Source organism: Malaya genurostris, chromosome 2, assembly GCF_030247185.1.
Source record: "Malaya genurostris strain Urasoe2022 chromosome 2, Malgen_1.1, whole genome shotgun sequence".
NCBI classification, from domain to species: domain Eukaryota; kingdom Metazoa; phylum Arthropoda; class Insecta; order Diptera; family Culicidae; genus Malaya; species Malaya genurostris.
Genome location: NC_080571.1, coordinates 9,765,633 through 9,790,331, shown reverse-complemented (window position 1 = coordinate 9,790,331; position 24,699 = coordinate 9,765,633). Strand labels below are relative to the sequence as shown.

General features: G+C 37.1%; 2 protein-coding genes across 3 annotated transcripts in view; one reads left to right on the top strand and one right to left on the bottom strand.

The window, feature by feature from the left end:
* Positions 1 to 14,756: 14,756 nt before the first annotated feature.
* Positions 14,757 to 24,699, top strand: part of LOC131432947 (centrosomin) — a 66,579-nt gene continuing 56,636 nt past the window's right edge. The window contains exon 1 of one of the 2 annotated variants that reach the window (XM_058599593.1): positions 14,757 to 15,117. In XM_058599593.1, coding sequence (XP_058455576.1) covers positions 15,023 to 15,117 — 95 coding nt within the window. In that variant the 5' untranslated portion in view covers positions 14,757 to 15,022. The remainder of the gene's footprint in view (positions 15,118 to 24,699) is intronic. The other variant, XM_058599598.1, reaches the window with a different exon arrangement.
* Positions 15,165 to 16,047, bottom strand: LOC131432949 (uncharacterized). The gene has a single exon (XM_058599599.1). It carries the CDS (start codon positions 15,975 to 15,977, stop codon positions 15,210 to 15,212), a length of 768 nt encoding a protein of 255 aa, XP_058455582.1. The 5' UTR covers positions 15,978 to 16,047; the 3' UTR covers positions 15,165 to 15,209.

Genomic DNA, 24,699 nt, shown 5'->3' with positions numbered 1-24,699 from the left:
TATATCGTGAGCAAAAAATAGATATAAAATAATGACCCGAATTTATGCAGCATTGGGTTTTGTGTTGAAATACAAACGACTTGAATACAATAAAATAAGTATTGTATGAAATCATTTATTTTCTAAGTAGCTGTCATTTATACAAACAATGTGATAAACATTGAGAGAATTCATTGGTTTTTCAATTATTATGAATACAATGAATCAACGCTTGATTTTGCTTTCAAAATCGATTGAATAATAAGGAACTACGAAATAACTTTATATTCAATTTCGTGCCCCAAATATGTGCTTGAGAAAAGATTCACTAAATAATTTTAACTGCATGGTATGATGAACTATTAGTTATAATTGGAATGTATTCCAATAATGTAATCTAAGAAATTATTAAACTATTGATTTCTGGCACCGGAGGCCAGAGGCTGTTTGGTCTTCGGTTCGTTATCGTTGAAACAGACATTTCTAGACTCATCATGCTATACAATTCCGAAAGTCGCTTCCGAAAAAAAGTTAATGGTGAATACTTTTACGTAAATTCTATCTCATCGGCGGGAAGGGCCTGGTGAACGACTGGCAAAGATATCGAAAATACTTCTTGTCTTCAACCGTTCTTTTGAAGGAGAACCGATGCTTGCTACTAAAATCAGGCATATACATGGTTAGCAAGTTAGTCAATACATATACATATAACCTCATGTTAGTCATTCATAATTACTCATGATTTATAGCTCTAGTGTAAGAGTAATCACTAACAATAACGATTGAATTAGCATATATTCAAAGTGTGAAGGATTCAAAATTCCATTACGTCCAGTCTTTTTTACAAGCCAATATAACGAGAGGTAAACCCACTGCGCTCAATCATTGAAAATAGTTCTTGTTTCTATGTGTCCGTTTTTCTTGGTATGCTTTGTGCGACAGTTCGTTCAACTGCAGCGGATAAAATTTTGCGCACATTTTATGACGCTACATTTCACATTAAGGGCTGAGGCCAGTAGGTCGCGTATAACCACGTGGCTCGCTCTGCGTATTACATTTCTCTCCATGCTCTCTCGCAAATGTGTAAAATGACTCTCGATGTGGCCGGGTGGCCAAGAAAGTTTTGATATTTTCGGTTACAAGTTTGACTACATCACATAAAATCCAATGAAGCTACCGCTTGTTTGGCAGCCTTGCTGAGCCGATTTTATTTCTCTCTCATGTTTCGTTACGTCACCAGGATACAACAGCAGATAAAAATGGAGCCGCCATAGAAATGGACTTACCATTACAAAAATAACATTCACTTAATTTTTATCGCGACAACATATATGTTTTTATGCACTAATCGCATCTAAACTAAATTATCTAGACATTGTCAGGATAGATTTTTTAACCATGCTTTTGAAGGCGAGATATTCAATGAACAAGTTGAAAGTTGCCGTTTTCAGCTATGCAATTCTTCCTTCAGATAAAAGACTTTCCCGACCGCTAAAGTCAAACAATCATTCTGAAATTTTCACAGAATAATCTAAACTACTTTTCTAAGAAATTGTTAGTTTAGTTTTTTTATATTCGTCAACGTTTCTGAGAAAATTGGATTTGAAGCGTGAAAATAGCCCTCTAAATCACCCTAAAACACACTGGCCTCAGCCCTTAAATCTGAAACGCTAAAGTTACGTTATCATTTGCTTTCCGGACGTCGTGAAGAGCAGCCGAATTCAACCACCAGCAGTAATATCAACCCTTTTTTTTTAATTCTAGATTCTTGGATTAAAAAGTTGGAACTGAACCCTTATTCTAGATGCTGGAATTAGCTTTGCGGGGCTCTTTTCTTGACTAGATTTTGGAAATGAATCTAGAGCCTTAATCTATCTTCAGAAGTCTGGCACAAAACTCAAGATATGAATTCTAGATCTAGATTCTGGACGAAAATTTAAGATTTGGATTCTGAACCAGAATTTAGACTTGACTTCTAAACCATCATTTAGTTCCTGTACTTCGTTTGCATGCTTCCTGAATTCAGTTTCAGAAGTAAGGTTCATAATTCAGAACCTGCATTCTGGAATAGAACTCGAAATCTGAGTTATGGAGCTAAATTTTTAAACTAAATTCTGATTCGGAATTCATGTTCAGAATTCAGTCCAAGAATTAAACTCGGAACCTGCACGCAGAAAAATTGAATTCAAAGATTTTTTATTTTGAATCAGCGCTTATCTTCATTTTCCGTTGATTCAATACAATAAAAGAAACATTAAATTCAAATATTTCACTTGGAATTTGAAGCTAAGACTCAGTATATTTGATTCAGTTTAATTAAAGAGTCGACATAATTTTTGATTTGAATCTATCCGACAACATATTTGATTCAAATACATTTAATGTACTGTAACAAGCATTCGATGGCCGGGGTTGGCGGTTCAATGCATAGGGCGCTGGTCTTACAAACCAGTTGTCGTATGTTCGAGCCCCGACCTTGGAAGGATTCGTAGTTGTCAGTAGGATCGTAGCACCAGCCATGCAATGGTTCTGTACACTCTGAATCGGCTGCGAAGTCTGTTGAAACAGAAGGTCAAATTCCACTACAGGAATGTAATACTAAGGCTTTAACAAGCATTCGAATCAAATAAATTTTTGATTTGTTTCAAAATTTGAAATTTGAACCCATATCTCAATATATTTGAATCTAATATACATTGCCACACTAAATTTGATTCAAAAAGAGTTTTATTTGATTTAAATTTGAACTCAAAAACAGTTTTATTCGATTCAAACAATTGTTTGAAGTTGACTTAAAGACTCAATATTTTAGAATTTTTCTATTTCTCTGCGTGGGGGTTCTGAAAATGAGTTTAGATCCAGAATTGTAAAGCTAAATTCATGAATCTAAATTCTAGATCAAAGTTCCAAACCTGATTCTCGCAACTGAACTCGAAGCCAGTCCCAGGTGCGGAATTTAATAATTAAATTAGTTCCAGTTCCTGAATGTCAAAAATTCAGGTTCTGTTGTAGCAGACCCTGCCAGATTATAGCAAAATCAACCTTCACTTTAGCAACGTCATTACATCCGACATGTGCTGCTACTTCGGTGCGCATGAATTTGACATTTATCTCCCCTACTTCTATGTACGAGATTCGATGCGGACTCACCTGAGGGCGTCATGCTCGCAAAAAAGGATGTTGCCAATGATTTGTTTGGGAAATGTGAGAGCTGGATATCTTGTTAATATGATGTCTTTCGTTGTAGATAAATAAATGATGACAAGCAGTACTCGACGGTTGTAAATATCGGGAAAATTTCACAAATCGGTTACAATATTCCCAAAAAAATCATTACGATATTCCCAAAAAAACTGTGCAAAGTTTTTCTTCGCAGAGTTTGTAAACCTACAAAAAGAAAACAACAATACCATTGTTTGTTGTATTGTTTTACTCTCATTTGTTCAGTGATATTTGTGTGGTATAAAATGCTTGTCTCTAATAAGACATAAACGGGGCCGGTAAAAGAGGTGGGTACGGTGGGTAGCACTACCCACCCGAAAATTCCAAAGGTGGGTAATTACCCACCTGAAATTTCGAACAAAAAACAATGGAAATATTAGCATTATTCATAATAATAAGAATATTTTCATTGTAATTCGGAATAATAAATAAAATCAAAATTATAGAATGCTAGTTCTCAAGGTAGAGCTAGGATGTGAAGATATACCGCAGAAAGGTGAGACGTGACAAGGGTCATTTGAGCAGGCAGATTTCTATCTTTTAGTAACTTAACTTTTCCCTTCCAGCAAAGGAGCCGAGCTTAAGCATCTCATCAATGCGAATCACTCGAGTCTCTGAGATACCGGAAAATACCGATAAAGGTCTTTTACACTTTACATTCCGAACCGGCAAAAGAAGAATACAGTAGCAAGTAGAAAGTAACAACTTTTGGTAGCTTTGCCGTAATAGTAAATAGTAGAAGAACTTCATTGGAATTTTCCGGCAGATGTTTAAGGTCGACTCCTCTTGTAAAAAGTGAAAGTTAAGTTACTAAAAGATTTCTGCATGATGTAATGAACCTTGTCACATCTCACCTTCTATATCTTCACATGAAGAAAATCACTCAAAATCTTTTGACGTAGGACTACGTTTTTTTTTATTCAATAATATAATATAATTTTAAGGCACACTGCTTAAGCTCTAAGATGCCAAGGGTATTTTCTAATCTTAATTAACGACTAACTTAAAACTAGTATCATTAGGTAATGTCGTATCGAGATTCTCGAAAACTTTCTCGAACTTTCTGGTGGCGATCAGCAGTGGCCGGTGAATTGAATATAACATGAGAGTCTTCCAGATTGCGTTGGTAAATATCTATGTTGGCCGCATCATTCAGTCCGTGTGGGTCCGCGGGAAAAATCATCAGGCAACAAAGACTCGGTGGGTGGCCCGCAGCCTGGTCATCGACTGGAGCGGTTCTCCGTTGTCGGTGATGGTGATGTTTCTGAAGAGAATGAAAGAGAAGTAAATATTGTGGAAAACGAGGTAAAAAGGAGATATGGGAACAGCATGTCTCAATACGACAGAGATCTAATTAGTTTCCATCGAGATGGTGAAGAGACGGGGGAAAGGAGGACGAAAGAGTTAGTGACAAAAAACAAAGATCTTGTTAGTTCCAATAAAGATGGTAGACAGGGACAGAGATCGAGAGAATCGGGCGGATGACTACGTTTTTGCTTTCTATACCGGTGTGCAAATTCAAAATACTGAGAACCGTACAAACAGTGCTCAGGTTTTAAACATCTATATCTCAATCATTTTTAATTAATTTTCCATATCATTACATAAACTGCATAAAAATATTTCTACACTTCGATTGGAGTAGATGAATCTATATCTATAAAATCATTTATTATTTTTATAAAATCATATTCCAGATAATTGGTGATCGAAATTTCAGTTAGTAACGAAAATCTTTGTCATGGTTTCTTCCAACAAATACATACAAGTTCACGGTTTCCATTAAATTTCTGCTTTTCAATGAGTGTTTTCGCTTCTAAGAAAATCACTCATACAAACCAAGATTCTGTATCGAATAAACTTGAACTCTGTGGGCTCAGAGAAGAAGTAAAAGTTGCTAACACATCGTTCAAACAGTCCAGGAACTAATCAGAAAAAAATAATTTCGTGTGCAGGCATATTTTTTATTCATCAACATTATCATCTTCAAATGACATATAATCGTTCTAGCTCTTTTCATAATTTTTCAATACCATCCTTTGCCACTGGTCTAAACATCGGCTTCCTTTGCGGCGATGACTGTTTTATTCGAGCCAAAAATTTTTCGCTGGCGTGTCTTTCTTTAATCCGCAAATGACAAGCAATCGCTGGGGCTAGGTAATTTTGAACAAGGTGGATGAGGAAATAGATCGCAGCCCAATTCGTTTAATTTTGTCATTGTTTTCATTGACTTATGGCACGGTGCATTGTCTTGGTTAACGGTGAATCACTTTTGATGGTACTTTCCTGTTCAAGATAGTCGATGTTAATTATACCTCGAACATCTAAAAAACTTATGCTATGATTGTTCCAGCTACCTTTTACGTTTTCAGATGGCTTTCCCAGTCTGAATGCTGGTATGACTCCGGATAAAAATAGTGGATCCATGTTTCGTCCACTGTTCCATACCAACGCATTATATTTTATTGCGGCAGACTTTTGTTGATTATGAGCGGCCGTGTTCGAGATCCGTTTGGTGACGATTTTTTTATGCTCAGATTTTCATACAAGATCGTAAAAGAACTTCCAGTTCATGTGCTAACGATCTCAGCATATCTAATCTCACGAACTTTGATTTTGCGTTCATACATCACGATTATCAAAACTTGCTTAATTTTTTCCGGTTGACTGCTTCATTTAGCCACGTTCAAAATCAGAATACCACAAACCTTCATTTTTTATATATCCTAGTGGGGAAAGCATTTCTCAAGCTATAGCTGGGCTTGCGCGTTTTTTCCCTTTGAAAAGCAATGTTTCAGCAACACACGACACACGGAATTCGTTATTTCTATTGTTTATAAATGAATTAGATTCGGTGTTCGTAGTGCTATTGATGTTAAATGTTCTTTGAAGGTTGGTACTTTGAATTGAAAACAAATATTGGCAGTGATTTTGAAACCAGATTAAACCTTAGATGCGAAATTTTATTTTAAAACTTAGTACCGAAAACTCTTCAAACTTCTAATTTACGCGTTTCATGAAAAGTTTTTTAGAATCAATATTCTATTTTAAAAAAATGACTGCGCATTTTAGGGATAAATATCATTTCCATTAGAATAGAGGAATACTTCGAAATAGTGTGTCGTTCTCCGCAGTATGAAAAATTACCCACCCGGGTTTAACATGTTTCACCGGCCCTGGACATAAAGTATGTAGAGAAACACCGTTACATACCGGAAGCGAAACCGTAAAAGTTACAAAATTAACCCAACCAATCTACTAATACGAATGTTTATTCGTATATTCGAAAGTGTGACAGTTTTATTCGTATTCACGTTCTCCAGTTATGTCTCTAACATTACACATCCCCCTATTTCTCCAAACACAATATCTGACAGGTGTTTATGTAAGGACAGTATAGTGAATATTCGTTCTGGTCTGGTAAAAGAATTACTAATTAGGTTTTTTACTGTCACTGCTAACCTCAATCGGATGAAAACATTTTGACAGTTCAGCGGTACTGTTTGAAAACAGATTTTTTTGTTTGTCTGTTGACAAACGGATGAGACCATTCACGGTCCATATCGCCTAAATAGAATTTCAAAACATTTGTTAACGATTCGTTTCAGAGATTTATTGAATAAAAGTGGCTAATTGTGAAGTGTAAAGATGATTGTTTCAGATGTGTTTCTCGATTTTGTTTAAACTTGTTTGTAAACAGTACCGCTGAACTGTCAAGGATGAATTCTTGTTCATTTGTGACGTCACAATAAAAAATCTAATGGATTGTTCCTCATTTACCTGCAAGTTGACAGATGCTTCATCACGGGAAACGTGTGGAATATTTTCTTTTCTTAAATTCTTATTCGGATAATTGGAAAAAATTGTAGAAATTCTGAAGTTATTGCTATTTTTTTCGCGATACTAATGCAAAGCATGTTCTCGCCGACATTGCTTTCTCTTGATCGTCAATTCCATGCCTCATTGGGACTTCCTACAACGGTTTAGGAAAACGGACATTAATAACTTTCTCAGTAGAATCTATTTGCTGCGTGGCTAGGAAAGTTTTTCACATGACCGCAATGGTGTAGCACGAACTGATAATAAGCGTCTTGGTCACGTTAGTTCTATTGTGAATATGACTGTGTATGCACTTTGAAGCACTTTCCTTTTTCCGCTCAATCGAAAATTGGAAAAGCGATCCGGCGGCCGAGGGAAAAAAATCCTAAGGAGCACAGAGATGTTCTTCCGCTTCCCGAATCTGCCTTGTTCGCTTTTCGCTGTGTCAGATGATTCCGGTCCGCCTGTGGTCTCGTTACGTTAAATGCTGGGTCCGGTGGTGAATCGTGGGAAATCTTTTGAAGTATTACCACAAAAAAATAACAGGAAGAAAGCGAAGCAAATAACTGGAAGAGCTGGGAAAGAGAGCAACTCGCTTCGGATGGGCACTTTCTTCGTAGCCGTTTTTTTTACAAGCCTTTGGGAAAATAACTTTCTTTTGAATCATTGGCCATCATCATTGGAAGAGATGGAAAACGTAATTTGTTCTGACGGTGGTATTGCCGGGTCTATTGACATTTCTCGTTTCTGCGTGGGATAAATAGTAGTAAAATAGAAAACTAATAAAAACAGTCGCTTTGATCAGTTTTATTGCAGTTTCATGCAATTGGACAACTAGAAGTAAAACTTGCTTAAGATGAGAGGACATATAAAATGATTCCTACTGTTTGGATGTCGTAATTTTTCGTCTGAATGTACAGTAATTCATCCAATCGACCCTCGCCAAATTCAATTTCGCACTAGAACTACCGTGGCAAGGCAAGTTTGATGACCATAGAAACAGGTTGTCTACCCCCCATTTTACCATCGGTACGCGGATCGAGCTTCCCCACCGTGATAAAGCAATTTGTCGCAAAATCCAACTGTCTGTTCCTAAACCGGGAGTTTCGTGGAAATCTTCATCTGTGTTCTGTTCCCGCCCGGGCTTCATCGGGGAGTAGAGAGCAAAACGGTGCTAACGAATGAAAAATAAATCAACAACAGCATAAACAACGTGACCGGAACGTTTATTATCTTTGGCTGGCCCTCCGCCGGTTTTTGGGTCTTCAGTCGTAATCGTGGCTGGGTGGACTGGTGAAGTGTTTAGCCGTCTGCGACGAAGAAACGCTGATACCTACCTACCAGACTGAAATCTTTCCGGTCAAGAAAGTGCCGACGGCAAGGCCAATGTGACGATTCACCGCTGCCGAAAAAAGAAGAGTGGGAGAATGGGGATTGACACTCGAGCGACGGATCGGTGGGATTTGGTGTGAAAAATGACACTGCTAGTAACATCTGAGAAAACGGACCTTTTTGTTGTTGTTGTTGTATTATTGAAGTCCTTTCTTTGCATTTAAACGAGAAAGTTGAAATGGACAAATAAAGGGGTATGATACTGAGGAACTAAGGTACCGATGATAATTTAATTTTTGTCGGTTGTTTTCCTGTCATTCTGTTGGTTTTATCTGTCAAGTTCACTGTGGTAAAAATGCTTGGGTTTATTCGGCGACTTCACGTGTCATCACGTTACTGAAACATTTCTATGACGAAGTTATGAATTGGTATTTTGATTTATTATTGGAAAACAAATATTCAAATTTTGTGACACTTGGAATGAGTCCTGTTGTTTGCAGGAAAAAGATCCAGCAGCATAAAAGAAGTAACGTTGAAGACGAGCAACTTTTTAAATCAGAACTGTTTCGCCTATTTGATTATCCTTCAGTATCTGTTGACGTCGAAAAGTAATGATTTCAAAAGTGTTTGGAAACTCAAAACTCACACCGATGAACTGTTCTTTTTCCGAGTCCCAGTTACCTGCATTTACATTATCTTCGAAAGCTAAATTGGGAAGAAAGTAATGACTTAACAAATCATGTCAGTAGAACTAAGGAGAATATTTAGTTATGTTTTTTTATAGAACTCACCAAAATCCGGTAGTTCATTGACAGATGACTGTTAATTGGATCAATTTTACAGATCATCCAGTGAAAATAATGTTTTGCAGTTATAACCGTAAAAATAATTACTGAACATCCAGAGAGAAATTTGGTGTGTATTTTACCACTGCGCACTACCTAAAATCAGTTTCAGAAATAATATTCGGGGACATAAGGAGTGTATCGAAAATAAGCTATCCATATTTTTTGATGTGGAACACATCTTTATTAGGGGTGCAAATCACAAACTACACGTAGAAATGTGGTCAGGTTTTAAACACTTACAGCTCAGTCTGTTTTGTATCAATTATTAATATTATTTCATCATTTGATAGGGAATATTTCTACGTATTGATTTGAATGTTCATAGCCATGTATTTTGAATTGTATATCATTGAAATGTTGATTAATAGCTAGCAGTGTCCTATTTTGTCTGCAAAAAATCTCCAGCATACCGGATTTCCCTGCCATAGTCGACGGTTTTGAAGGAGTAAGCGATGTATCAAAGTGAGAGCATCGCTCTGATTGGTCAATCGATGCAAAAGCGAAGCTGTTGGAAGCACGCGAATCTATAAATAGAAGCGAAATTAAAGCTAACGTTTCAGTCCTATTCCTAGCATGCTAGAGATAGGTTGTTGCTAGACAGCAAGACAAAAACGTGCCATAAAACGATTTGAAGCTTTAAGGGCTGATGCCAGTTGTTAGCGTAAAACCGTGTCGCTCGCTGTGCGTATTACATTTCTCTTCATGCTCTCTCGTAAATGTGTAAAATGACTCTCGATGTGGCCGGGTGGCCAATAAAGTTTTGATATTTTCGGTTACAAGTTTGACTACATCACATAAAATCCAATAAAGCTACCGCTTGTTTGGCAGCCTTGATGAGCCGATTTTATTTCTCTCTCATGTTTCGTTACTTTACCAGGGAACTAAAATGGCGCCGACATAGAAATCGACTTACCTCCACAAAAATAACTTTCACTTAATTTTCATCGCGACAACATACATGATTTTATGCATTAATCGCATCTAAACTAAATAATCTAGACATTGTCAAGATAGATTTTTGATCCATGCTTTTGAAGGCGAGATTTTCAATGAACAAGTTGAAAGTTGCCGTTTTCAGCTATGCAACTCTTCCTTCAGAAAAAAGACTTTCCCAATTGCTAAAGTCAAACAATCATTCTGAAATTTTCACAGAATACTCTAAACTAAATTTCTTAGAGATTGTCTGTTGGGTTTTTTTATATTCGTCACCGTTTCTGAGAAAATCAGATTTGAAGCGTGAAAATAGCCCTTTAAAACGCCCTAAAACACACTTGCGTCAGCCCTTAATTGGTATACTCTGATCTTATGTCATGCAAGCTCGGAATTCCATGTTATGTCGTTTCCCCATTAGAAATTGACAACTACCCCTGGATAAATTTTGAGTGCTTAAGATTAATTTCTAATTTATATTAGATGAACTCGATTGATAATGAAAAATAGTTTATCGCTTCAACCGAAATCGCAGAATGGTAGAGAAACTTAGCGCTAAAAAAACTGCTTGCATAAAAAACTTGAACACAAGCTTGGCGAAGAGAAGCTTAATTATCGAAATCGCAAGTATGTACAAGGATATAATTGCATGCATTTGGGATAATGGTGTAATTTCGTCGGTCATAAAACAAATGCAAATCAAGACAAATGATGTTCGGTGTTGGTTCGGATTGATTGAACTTTTTGATTGTAGATCATTAGAAATTTTGGTTGCCTTGTTCCACATCAACGGCTCGAACAACCCCATGGGGCTGATCCTTGTAGTTTTTTCTTTCAATTTATGATAAAAAAACAATATTTTATTCAAACTAAAAACTGATCCTTTATTGTACGAGATTAAACTTAAGCATAATGAAAACCGGATGAAATTTAAGTTATTCCTTCACGAATTTTCGAAATTTTGATCGAACGCTCTTCAAGTGTTGCATCGCATTTTTTAGATGCTTGAGCCCAATTTTTTTTTGAACTCCTGCATGTTCCCAGGTGCCTTACCAGTCTTCTTCAAGACCCTTTTCACGACTGCTCAGTAACGTTCGATGAGTCGAAGCTTGGTGAATTGATATTTTTCTCAACGAAATTTATCCCCTTTTCCGCAAGCCAATTGAGAGTGGTTTTGGCATAGTGAGCCGACGCTAAATCCGGCCAAAACAGTGAAGGTGTATTATGCTTCTTATATAAAGGCAGCAATCTCTTCTGGAAACACTCAGATCGATAGATTTCTGCATTTATAGTTCCGGTAGTGTAAAAAATGGTTGACTTCAAACCACAGGAACATATTTCTTGCCATACCAGTACCTTTCAACCAAATTTCTCCACTTGAATCGACCTGTCAGCATTGCTCACATCCTCCCCAAAGGACGACAGTATTGTGGACCTGGAGTGCTTTTTTACATAAGTCTCATCGTCCAACAAAACGCATGCATCCGGACACTGCAAAGACGCAAATACAATTTCTGGGCCCTTGTTGCTGCTGCGCTTCTTCTGTTCTACACTTTGTTTCGAGATTTTCTGCTTCTTGTAGGTCTTTAGGTGATTTCGCCTCTTGATACGCTGGATCACTCCGACACTCCTTCCTGCTTTTTTGGCCAAATCACGTATTGCCATTGATTTGTTCTTCGTGATTAGATATACCACTTTCTGGTCCAGTTTCGGGTTGGAAGAACCGGGTTTCCTGCCTCTTCGTGGTAGCTCATCCAAAGAATAGTGTTCCCCAAACTTATTAATGATGGTTTTAACACTGACATGATGAATTCCGAACCGCTTCGCCAATTTTCGCATAGTAATACCTTGCTCACTTGGCCATGTGTCCAGAACCTTAATTTTCACTTCCTTTTCAATACGCGACATTTTGAAAACGCATAGTTCCAACCGCACAAACAAGTAAACAAACGAAAGCTGACAGCCAAACGCACAGCATGCTGTGATCTGAGCATAAAAAACCATTACAAATACATGCGCACAACACGTAAAAAACCATTACAAATATATGCGCACAACAGAACTGCAAAAATGTTGATTGTCGCTGAATTTTCATAATTTTTTTCTACTTGGTGGGCAGTAGAACGAATAATATATTTGAAATGGGTATTCGACCGAAAAAGTTTGAGAACCACTGGTGTAGAGAATTCTGCTTCAGGAGTTCAACTTCAGAAGTCTGGAGCAAAACTAAAGATATGAATTCTAAATCTGTTTTCTGGAACAAAATTTTAGATTTGAATTCCGTACCAGAATTTTATACTTAACTTCTAAATCATTATTTAGTTCATGTACTTCATTGGCTTGCTTCTTGAACTCAGTTTCAGAACTCGAAACCTGGGTTAAATTTTTAAACCAAATTCAGGTTCGGATTTCAAGTTCAGAATTCAGTTCTAGATTTAAACTCGGAACTTGAGTTCTGAAAATGAGTTTAGATCAAGAATTAAGGAGTGTATCGAAAATAAGCTATCCACATACATTTGTGTTGTACGCATGTATTTGTGATGGTTTTCTATGCTCAGATCACAGCATGCTGTACGTTTGGCTGTCAGCTTTCGTTTGTTTACTTGTTTTTGCGTTTTCAAAATGTCGCGTATTGAAAAGGAAGTGAAAATTAAGGTTCTGGACACATGGCTAAGTGAGAAGGGTATTACTATGCGAAAATTGGCAAAGCGGTTCGGAATTCATCATGTCAGTGTTAAAACCATTCTTAATAAGTTTGGGGAACACTATTCTTTGGATGAGCTTCCAGGAAGAGGCAGAAAACCAGGTTCTTCCAACCCGAAACTGGACCAGAAAGTGGTATATCTCATCATGAAGAACAAATCAATGGCAATACGTGATTTGGCCAAAAAAGCAGGAACGAGTGTCGGAATGATCCAGCGTATCAAGAGGCGAAATCACCTGAAGACCTACAAGAAGCAGAAAATCTCGAAACAAAGTGTAGAACAGAAGAAGCGCAGAAGCAACAAAGTTTTGAAGGACGATTAGACTTATGTAAAGGAGGACTCAAAAACCCTTTCCATTACGCTCAAGTTTAACCTCGTGCAATAACGGATCAATTTTTAATTTGAATTTTTATCATAATTTGAAAGAAAAATTAGTGGATAGCTTATTTTTGATACACTTCTTAATATAAATCGATCTTAAATCTTAGCGGATCTAATTGGAAGTCTACTGAAGCTAAGCCAACTCTACTTACAAAATAAAGCCACGAACATCGAACGCTAGTACTTACACTGACCGCACGAAACGTTTTTATAATAATATTACCTCAATTTCTCCGTTTCTTCAGTTCTAAAAATAAATCAATCTTAAATTTATGGAATTCACCAACAGATTTGCTCTTTTGGCCAAGCCCATTTGTATGTGAGTAAGTGTGTATGTGTTTAAATTGAGTCTCTCGTTTAATTTTTTATGAACTCTTGCAATTCTAATCGATTTTGAATTTTGTAACAGTTCGAATATGTTGCGACATCTAGTTGTCAAACGGTAGCCTTTTTATTCACATAAAGCGGTCCCTCGGTTGGTAAAGAACATGTTGAAAATGAAACTCTTCAACTAGGGGCGAGCGAACACCGCACAGCTCCTAACCGAGGAAATTGTTCATCATACGTTTAAAAATGTGAGTTCACTGCAAAATAGTGTTCATGTTGTATAAATAATCGAAAAAATTGTGTAAAATTTCGAAAATAATAGAGATGTTATTGTGAAGTAAATGGTTCGGTTTTAATTTTCATCATTCTGCTGGTTTGCAAAACGCATCAATTTATTACAGCACTACTTTTTTCTGCTTGGTATTGTAATTGGAATTATAATTAGTCAAAAACAAAACCCAAAAGCATATAAAAAATTATAAAACAACAACCGCATGGACTAAATTTTTATCATTGTAGTAATTCTTCATTCGCCCTTATTCTGAATAACGACGTATCGTTTTTTTTTATCGTATTTCATTCGTATTCCAAAAAACGCTAGCAAAATCAAAGGTACCCGCATACGCATGGCTGCCAGATGGCTGACTAAACGCTGCCAGCTGGAAAAATATGGCTGGCAGACATTCTGGTGACCGGCTGCCTCACCGCTGCCAGGAATACAACTCAAACGATACAACCGTATCCACCAGGATTTTTCCACATTGAAATCTTTGACATTTTCAGCGAAGGTGAGAAGATGAAAACGCTCGGCTAACTTGGATACAGGCGACTTTGTTTTGTCAAATTGGATTTGACAACCGTAACTGAATCAATTTTGGTAGCCTTCTGGTGGCCATGGCTGCCCAGGTAGCCAAAACGCTATGCGGGTAGCTAGGATTCGACCGAACCATATTCGATCGAAAAACCAATACTTCGTTATTCAGAATAAGGGAGATTATCTGACCCCTCGAAACTCACTTTCCCGTGCTCCGTTTCTCATTTCATTCCAGTAGTTTCAACTCGTTCCTTTCCTCTCTTCGAATGTGTGCGTACAGAACGGCGCAAAAAGTCACTTCGATACGACAGCTCGTGGTTTGAATGAAAACATAAACATAAAAATAACGCTCTTTTCCTTGCGTTCAGTCGATCGGCGGTTTTGCGTGTCGTTTCTTTAGTCAAGTGCATGCTTTTTTCGTTTTTTTCGTAGGTGTTTGTAACATTTCTGTCGGTTATTTCGTAAATTTATAACAGATTTGGTGCCAAGTTTAGTGCGTTGTTTTATTTTAAAAGCAAAGACAACGTAGTGCAGTGGTTGCTGTCGAGTGGTTTCGTTCCTTTGCAGAACGTTAGTGAATCAAGTGCAAGTGTCGCCATAACTTTTTTCGTGTAATACATACAATCTAAAATCCACTGTGCTAGCATAATTAATAGCTACGAATAATGAGTGCCCTGAATCCTCCGGAATCAAACCAAACATTGGATGAAAGTCAAATCAGCCAAATACGTGAAAGTTTAGCTAGTTTTTCTGGAAGCACGTGAGTATTACTAGAGTCTATTTTTTTAATACAATGAACTGCTTAAAAAATATATTAAAACGATTCTCTTAAAACTAAATTTTAAGTAGCTGTTAGCCTCCTTCAAACAGTTTGAAATTTGGCTGTATGCAATCCGCTTCGTAATCGTACTTAGCCAAATAGGCTTCGCACGCTGAACAGTGCAAGAATTCTCGTTTCGGTTTTGGAAAGCAACAGGGTAAACAGCAAAATGGCCAGCAACAAGACAGAAAGGAAGCCCAAATTGAAGAATTAGTTTCTCGTTCACGACGACATCGTATCACCGGTATACGACTTTTTCCGCAGACCGGGCAGGTGATTCTCAGGCCTCCGGGGCGCCAATTTTCTACCGTCGTTCGATACAGTACTCGCCGGCAGGTTCGAATAGGCCTTCGAGGACGATACCTTCTTTCATACATAACTTTCCGTCGACCATAGTTGGATGTTTCTCGTATTAATTTTTCCTGCAGATTATCTCTGCTTGTGCTTGCAGATGAAGAAATCTCAAATTCATCCGAGTCTGAAGAGATCGACTCGATGTTATCACTCACAGCAGATTCGGTAGATCTGATTGCCTTTTCTATAACATCTTTCACGGTACAGCTCTGGTGGTCGTGACTGAAATGTCCCTCAGATTCGACCATCACTGGTAGAGACTCCATCTCGAGAATTATTTCGTCCGATGATTCTACTGGTGGATTTTCTACATGTTTAGATCGTGTGCTTTTCATGCTTCTTCCATGACGATGATTATCGCGCAAATGCTGGATCAAATTACCCGTATCCTCGCGGTTATATTTCAGCACAGTCTCACAGATGACACACATTACCGTGGAAGACATAATCGGTTGCGAGAATTGTTTTCATGTTTAGGCTTTTTCCGCTTGAACACTGATCGGCATCTTGTTTTGTAAATAGAATCCGATTTGTCGAAATTGACGCATAATCTCATGGCCTACTATCACCATCGCTTGAAATGTTAATTTTTTCCGTATTTTGTCCTATTTTGAACATCTGTATAAAACCAGAATAAAAATAGTGCACATGATCGACACGTGTTGATGAAATTAAATATCTCAGCCGTGCTATGAAGGACGTATTCTGCTTTTGTTATATCTGCTACCTGCGTTCGGAAGGATGCGTTTCCTGTTTTCATCTCTTTTCTATCGCCGCTGTGGCTGCCAGGCGTTCCATAGATTTGCTGCTAACAGCTGCTACTACTGCTATTGAATGAATGGTTGATGCTCATATTCTACAGGCAATCATAGACGATGCGTTGCGATGAAACGGCAACAGATGGTTGCAACATTGATGCATTTTCTAAGACAAAGATTAGAGAAACTTTTGTAAAATGAACAAAGAAAAACTAGAAAGAAATCATTTTAGGAATTTGTCAGAATCTTCTATGACGGTTTGAATTTTTAAAAAATCTCATCACCTTGTAATTCCAGGTTCGGAAGTCGGAATCTGATGAATCTGAAATTCGTTTTAGCCTTCATTGAGAAACGAAACGAACCTATCGGAACCAGAATTCGGAAATCTGTGTAGCCGGAGTACAAATTCAGCTGCTAGAAGCTCTATATGGAAGATCTATAATAGAACAGAAACTGGAACAAACGTATCCCCAGCAAGCCGTTCCAGTTTTATTTATTCGACCAGTTTTTCTGTCAAATTTAAAACTGGTCTACGATGCCGTTTTATTTTTTGTATAGCGGCCCTTACACGAGTCATTAAAAATGTCATTACTAAAAAATAATATCATTTTAATGAACGTGTATGGTTCAGGAATAACGAGATTTCTATCAAATTTGAAATACATCATTACTTAGTCATCATTAAAAATAACAAAAATAATTCTCGTGTAAGGGCCGCTTATATTTGGAACACAAGTAAAACACTGCTGGGGCTGCCAGTTTTTCTTGTTATAAAATCCCGATTTAAATTTTGTAACTAACATAAATTATGCATCTAGAACTAGAACACTACTGAACATGCCCTTAGGGATTGTAAACAATTTCAATTTGATTATACATTTTTGAAAATCAATGTAGCCATCTTAAAGAAATTATAGTACAATCCAATTAAAATGTTTGGGTAACTTACGGGATCTAAAATCAAACACCGGTAAGATTATTTGGTCATCGACTGTCACAATCTGCTAGCACGATAAACCCGTTTAATTTATGTGAAATCCATTTTTATACTTATCACCCTGTATCTTCGAAACCGGAAGTTGGATCAGATTTAAATAAAAAAACAGGAAGTTCTTCTAGACAGAGTTGCAATTTGTCAGTCACATCAAATTACCTTGACAGGCTGACTCGTCAACTGTAACTGTAACTGTAATCTGTACCGTAAAGGGAACTGTCAAATGAGATACTGGATAGTTCTATGTCCAAGTAGAAGTATACTCAATCAGCGACTCTTTCTGTTTTTTCTCTCATTTTTCTATACCCTTTTGAAGTAAAAAAAACAGAGACATGAAGTTTATAGGAGTAAATAGATATATTTCAATATTTACGCTGTTGGATTATTATTTAGTCACATCGTATTCAAGCTGTGACAGGAGAAATGAAAATATCAATTGCACCGGCAGTCAATAAGCGTCCTGACGAGTGAAATATTGAGAGAATTTAGGGTTTGACATACCGGCTCTCTGACATTCAATACATGGCACTGCTTATGGGATCTTAAAACCTTTCATTTGAATCTTAGATTGAGTGTATCGGTTCAACCCAGTTACGAGAAAAATAAGTGACATTATTTTTCATTTTCTACTCATATCATTATCTATTTCTCTAGCTCCGGAACCAGAATTCGGATCGAAATGAAGTTGACGAACTTGGTATGGGAGCAGGACCTTTTATATGAATATGAAAGTTTTTAGAAATCGGTTAGACCATCTTCAAGAAAATTGAGTGAATTTATTTGTCACACACACATTAGCTGATCTCGACGAGCTAATTCGAATGATATATGGGTGTAAGAAGTACTGTCATCTTTCTGATGCATATGTCATTTTCGAACGATTATGTTGCCAAAAATGAACCGCTCGCAACTCTTACTGCTGGAATAGGGGAAAAAGTCGCTTATGTAAAATTCTCCGTTAAAAATGGACGGATTTTCACAATTTATGGCTTTTGGACAGCTATTAACGCGTGAAATCTAAGTACATAACATATTTTGTTTTTGTGACTAGAGAAAATGATAATCGAATGCTTTATTAAAATAAATAGGACGAAATATTTATGAAAATAAACATGACCATTTAAATATATATACATATTTTCTTGAATCTATTAGAGTGATATGAAAGTTTTGTTTTTCCGGTGGTTTTAGTTTAAGACAGTTACAGTCGATTTATTTAAAAAAGTGTGTGGGTTATCACTTTCAATTCGAAGATAATGTAGAATTTACAATGTAAGAAATAACACGTCACAATCGAACAAACAAGTTGATAAAAAGAAACCGTACTAAAAAAATCGATCCTAAATACTTTCATGCTGAAGATTACTGTATTCAATCTTTTAATTACCCAGAAACTATTGTATTGAAAATTGTGTCCAACTTTAATTCCAAGCGTCATTTCATCGCGTTTTGTTCAAAACCCCCCATATGAGATATGGTGGAGAAATCGGCTGCACAAAAATATTGATATCTCCAAGGATGGCTTTTATCGTATTAAAGAACGTTCAATCTTCACTCTTCACACGATTGAATCAGTGCCATCAAAGAGAAATGGAAAACATCGCAACAACAAACACCCGGCATGGCTCATTTAACATAGAATAGACACCAGTGCGAGAGTGAATTTCTCTCGATGACATTTCTGAGAATCAAAGGTTAGCACGCTGCTGTGGAGATCCTCTCTGAAGCAACAAACGGTCGCTTATTCTCGTTTCGCGATCCGATTCTGTATGGGCAGTGGATAATTGCGATAGAATCATTTTACTATTGCCGCTTATTCTAACTATGTGCATATAACCTTTGTATAAGTTGTGTCTATGAAAATATCTGTGAATGCTCCACACAAGGGTTTTGGAATATTGCAACCTAGTATGAGAATCATCAAGTCGAATCATCGATTCGATTTTCTGCGATAATTGTCAACTTGCGATCCTCTCTTGGGAAATTCCACACAGCAACGATCATTATCAGACTGTATTTTTTTTCAAGGGCCGTTTCAGAGTATAAAGTGGAGCGAAGAAATGTAGAAAAATTCTCTCGCGGTTCATGCATTGAGAGACTCGAGTTCTTATAGCATCTTCTACCGGATTGAAAATGTTGTATACAATATAGATAGCAATATAGCAGCTTCTGTCAAATTTTCGGCAATCACCAACACTGGATATCTCTGTTTAAAATGAACGGATTTTAACCATCTATGGTTGTGAAAACCGCATTTTGAACGGAGGCCGAGTACCATATACCATTCGACTCAGTTCGACGAGATCACAAAATGTATGTCACTCGATTTTCTCAGAGATGGCTGAAACGATTTTCACAAATTTTCTGAACCAAAGGTGTTCCCATAGCTAGCAATTTTATCATCTTTTATTTTATTTTATCCGGTTCCGGAATTACAAGGCAATACAGGGTCCGTCATCTAACATTTTTTTAAACTAGCGGTTATTTCGACATTGGTAACTTTAATATCACTTCTGATTTGACAGAAACTTAGTTTTATCCTTCTGCTGAACGAAAATTGTTGTGTATACGCTTGAGGAACGCGTGAAAATAGTGCAGTTTTACTTTGAAAATCATGGTAATTTGCCACTTTGAATTTGCCAAAAAATCATTTTCTCGGATGAGGCACATTTTCATCTCGGCGGGTATGTTAATAAGCAAAATTGTCGCATCTGGGGGACGGAAAACCCGCACGTCATCATGGAGAAGTCGATGCATCCTCAGAGAGTGACGGTTTTGTGCGGATTTTGGTCTGGCGGCATCATTGGGCCATTTTTGTTTTTTGAGGCCGCCGCCACGATAGCGAGTGCTACTGCGCCATGATTAACAGTTCGGCTGAAAAGTTCGTATCGTTTAATAGAAACACACATTTTTTTGCCAAAATTCGTTTTTATTATTCAACATAATTGCCATTAAAGGAGATACAGCGATTATAGCGATCTTCCAACTTTTCGATACCATTTTTGTAGTACGATTTGTCCTTTGCCTCAAAATAGGCCTTAGTTTCAGCGATTACCTCTTCATTGCTTCTAAATTTTTTACCAGCGAGCATTCTCTTGAGGTCTGAGAACAGGAAAAAGTCACTGGGGGCCAAATCTGGAGAATACGGTGGATGAGGGAGCAATTCGAAGCCCAATTCGTTCAATTTCAGCATGGTTTTCATCGACTTGCGACATTGTGATTGTGAGCTCACGCGGCACCCATTTTGCACAAAGCTTTCTCATATCTAAATATTCATGAATAATATGTCCAACACGTTTCTTTGATATCTTTAGGGTGTCAGCTATCTCGATCAACTTCACTTTACGGTCATTGAAAATCATTTTGTGGATTTTTTTCACGTTTTCATCGGTAACAGCCTCTTTTGGACGTCAACTGCGTTCATCGTCTTCGGTGCTCATATGACCAGTACGAAATTTTGCAAACCACTTACGAATTCTTGCTTCGCCCGGTGCAGAGTCTGGATAACACTCATCAAGCCATTTTTTGGTATCGGCGGCACTTTGTTTCATCAAAAAGTAGTGTTTCATCAACACACGAAATTCCTTTTTTTCCATTTTTTTCACAATAACAAAAGTAGCTTCACTCAAAATTCAATATCTCACAAAGTAATAATCTGACAGCTGTCAAATTTATACACGTATCTTTTGAAGGTTGGTACTAACTGAAAATGGTATGGATTTAATTCTAGTGGCGCCCTCTCATAGAATCGATACGAACTTTTCAGCCGATCTGTTAGCGATTGGTTCTTCCCGTTACTTGAAGAGGAAGACTTGGACACCCTTCGATTCCAACAAAAAGGCGCTCCGTGCCACACAGCCAACGCTACGATCGATCTTCTGCGCACAGTCTTTGAAGATCGAATTACCAGTCGAAATTCGGATGTCGTTTGGCCGCCTCGGAGTTGTGATTTGATGCCGTTAGACTATTATCTTTGGGCGGCTGTCGAAGATAAGTGTTATGTGGACAAGCCAGAGACAATTCAAGTCTTGAAGGACAACATTCGTGCAGTCATAGCTGAAATAAAGTTTAACACAATCGAAAATGTACTAAAAAAACTGGGCCGACCGTATGGCGTACTGCAAGGCCAGCCGAGCCGCCGTATGGCGTACTGCAAGGCCAGCCAGGCAGTTTGTGTTTTATTGCATGTTTGAAAAAAAAGTTACATGGTGGACCCTGTATGTGCAAATCTATGAGAAAATGCGCACTCAATTTTCTCGGAAATTTATTAACCGATATTTACAAACTAAGATGCAAATAAAAGGTCTTGAAATTTAAAAAAAAATCCAGGTTCAAATTTTTATAAAACTTACTAGTAAATTCATCTAGTTGATAGACCTTGTTAGTTAGTGAATATATAAATCTACTTTGGGTTCGGTTTCCACTTCCGAACGAACCGGTAACAGTGAAGAAAAGCTCCTGAAACGGAACTCACTTTAAAACTTCAAATTAAAGCTCTCGTTGTCTTAAAAGATACTGTGCAATTTCATCTAGATCCGACTTCCGGTTCCGAAATTTTCAAACTGTCATACAAAATGATGCAAAACCGGTACGCATCGGTACGTGCTGGTACGGAAGAAGAAAACACCACCCCATGCGCAAGCGTGCTTTGTTCAATTTTGTATAGCGTGAAGGGTTGCCACATAAATCTATATTAATTTGACATAACTGTTTACAAAGTTATAGTAGTTTATACTCAAAGACATTTTTTGATTTTATTCAAGTTTGAAAAAAAAACCTTGACAGTATCTTCTAGTGTTTTTGAAAGTATAAGTAATATGAGGCATCATTACACCACTAGGTGGATGAAAACTGATGAATGAGATTTATGTTGATAAAAAACAAGATAAAAAGCATAACATTTACGAGGAGCTGCAAAATATAATCCAGGAAAATTGCCTGGAACATAAAAATAACAGCTGCTTCATCTCATCTCTATAAATGATACTGAAAGTAAATTAAATTTTTTTTTTGTAATCCACCAAAACTAAGAAACCGGAAGTTATATTTGGATAAAATAAAATACCGTTCTGTGAAATCGCCAGTCCATTCATTTGCGTTTTATGTCGTTTTCATTGATTTCATTTTGCGGTGAAATTTGCTGCTAGTCGGAAAAGCAAAATGGTGCAAAATAGCCTGCGAATTGTCCGTAAGTGCACTTTTTAATGCGGTGCAAATCAATTAAATACAGTACACCTGTTGATGCACCTTTTTTGTGGATTCAATGTAAAACAACATTAGTTTATGAAAACCGGTCTACCCAATTTTTTTTGTTCATATCACCCTGTAGTTATATAACCTGAAGTTGGATCCGACTGAAATTCAATATATAATAATATGAATCTTTCATATAAATCTGAATGTAAACTCCATTATCGAGTCTTTTGGCCACAACTTGCGGTGTTTCCGAAACCCGAAATTAAGAACCGGTACCAAAATGAGTTTGTTTAGTGACTAAATAAAAAAAACAGTTTTAAGAGTAATTCTGAATAGAATTTTCCTTACGACCTAAGTGCAAATGACAGATTCTCTTTGTTTACTTTCTCTTGCGATTATTGCGGTACTCTTATCAATCCTTCTTTCTAACTATTTTTCAGAGAATACTAACTAAAACTATCATCTTTTAAACTACATTCAAGAAATTATCGAAAAATTTCAGGACTATTCCTTAATAACCGAAAGAGAAAGTAACATAGAGAAATAGAATTGCTCTCAAATCTGTTTCATTTTTTTGCCTTTCTCTATAACTTAGAAAGGTATTAGAAATTGCTGGAAAACCCGACTTTCGAACCGAGCCTCGGAGACCCATAGTGTTATATACCATTCCACTCAGTTCGACGAGATCGGAAAATGTCTGCGTGTGTGTGTGCACTTTTCGAAGATATTTTTACCGCTCAATTTTCTCAGAGATGGCTGAACCGATTTTAACAAACTTAAGCTCGTTTGAAAGTTACTGTCGGGCCATCGATAAAGTTCAAAGATCAAATGGCTGTGATTTCTGGATCCGGAGATATAATGGTATAAGTGACGCTTTAGGAACGCGTGTGTATATATATAAGGGTGCCAATATTTTGGGATCACCTCTAATTTCGGAAAGCTCTAGTGCTCAAAAGTTTAAGCATCTCGAAAGAAGTCCTCATGCAAAATTTGAGCTAAATCGGACATGGGTAAGAGGTGCTGCCCACCGGTTAAAGTTTGAAAATTTTCGATCTTTAAAATGTACCATAGGGAAATTTCCGAAATCGAAAAATTTTTTTGAAGCCAAAAATCTTAAAATTGCATGAAACGTTATCTCGAAAAAAAATATTTTGAAAAAATCGACTTTCTGGGAATTAAATTGGGTAAAAAATAAAAAATGAGCCAAAATTTGGGTCAGAAATTATTTTGTAAAAAGATAAAAATAATCATGAGACTATTTCTAAGAAAGAGAAAAGCATTAACATATCACTAGGTGATTAAGAAGGGTTTTTTGTTGATGACTAGACGAACTTTGCATACTGTTGGAAACTGTTTGAAATTTTCATAAATAAACATTCTATAATTGTTTATGACTTTGCATATTTGTGCTAATTTTTTTTTTATATAAACAATCTTGCGCCAACTGTTGAATATGTATCAAGCTGTACTAAGGCTGTGAACCATTTCGCAATTAATTTAAACTTTTGGGTAAAATCTGACACTTGAGCGGTTATTTTGTGTCGAGTAGTTCAGTTCAACTAAAACTGCGGCTCATTTCAAATTTTGACGGACGGAAAGTTATTTGAGTTTATTTTCCACTGGAAATAATTTCAACTAAAGAATTAATATTAGAAATTTCATTGCAAGATTTTTTTTCAGTGTCGGAAAATAACCATGCTCTCGAGCAGGGTTATTTTTGACATGAAATTAACCGCTCGAGTGTCAGATTTTACCCAAAAGTTAAAATTAACCGCGAAATGGTTCACATCCTAAATCTCGCTTTGAATTTCAATCAAAATAAAGTATGGAATGCGAATTCGAATTCAAAATAAAGTATAGAATGCGAATTCGTTACCAACAGTACATCGGCAGACCCTTCGGCACTGTTTTTACCATTCAAAACAGAATCAATGAGAGAGAGAGACCAAGCATGAAATGCTCACACATATGTTGCACGCCTATCGCCATTCGCAGCTTGCTCATCTCTCTTGCTCGAACTGCACAGCTGTGTATTTTGTTCGTTTGAATTGTAACTGGCTGCACCCAATGCAAGTGTGCTGTGATGTGGCATGCCTACTTGGATCGGATCACTTGCATTTTAGAGATGTACACAGAAATTTTGCCGCGCCGCCAGAAGCGCCACACACAAAAGCAAAACGGCTCTGCACGTGAAACATACGGAGAGAACCCAAAACGAGA

What these genes read in the sequence shown, in the direction of transcription:
- LOC131432949 (XM_058599599.1), bottom strand. Translation starts at nt 15,977, where the DNA reads ATGTCTTCCACGGTAATGTGTGTCATCTGTGAGACTGTGCTGAAATAT.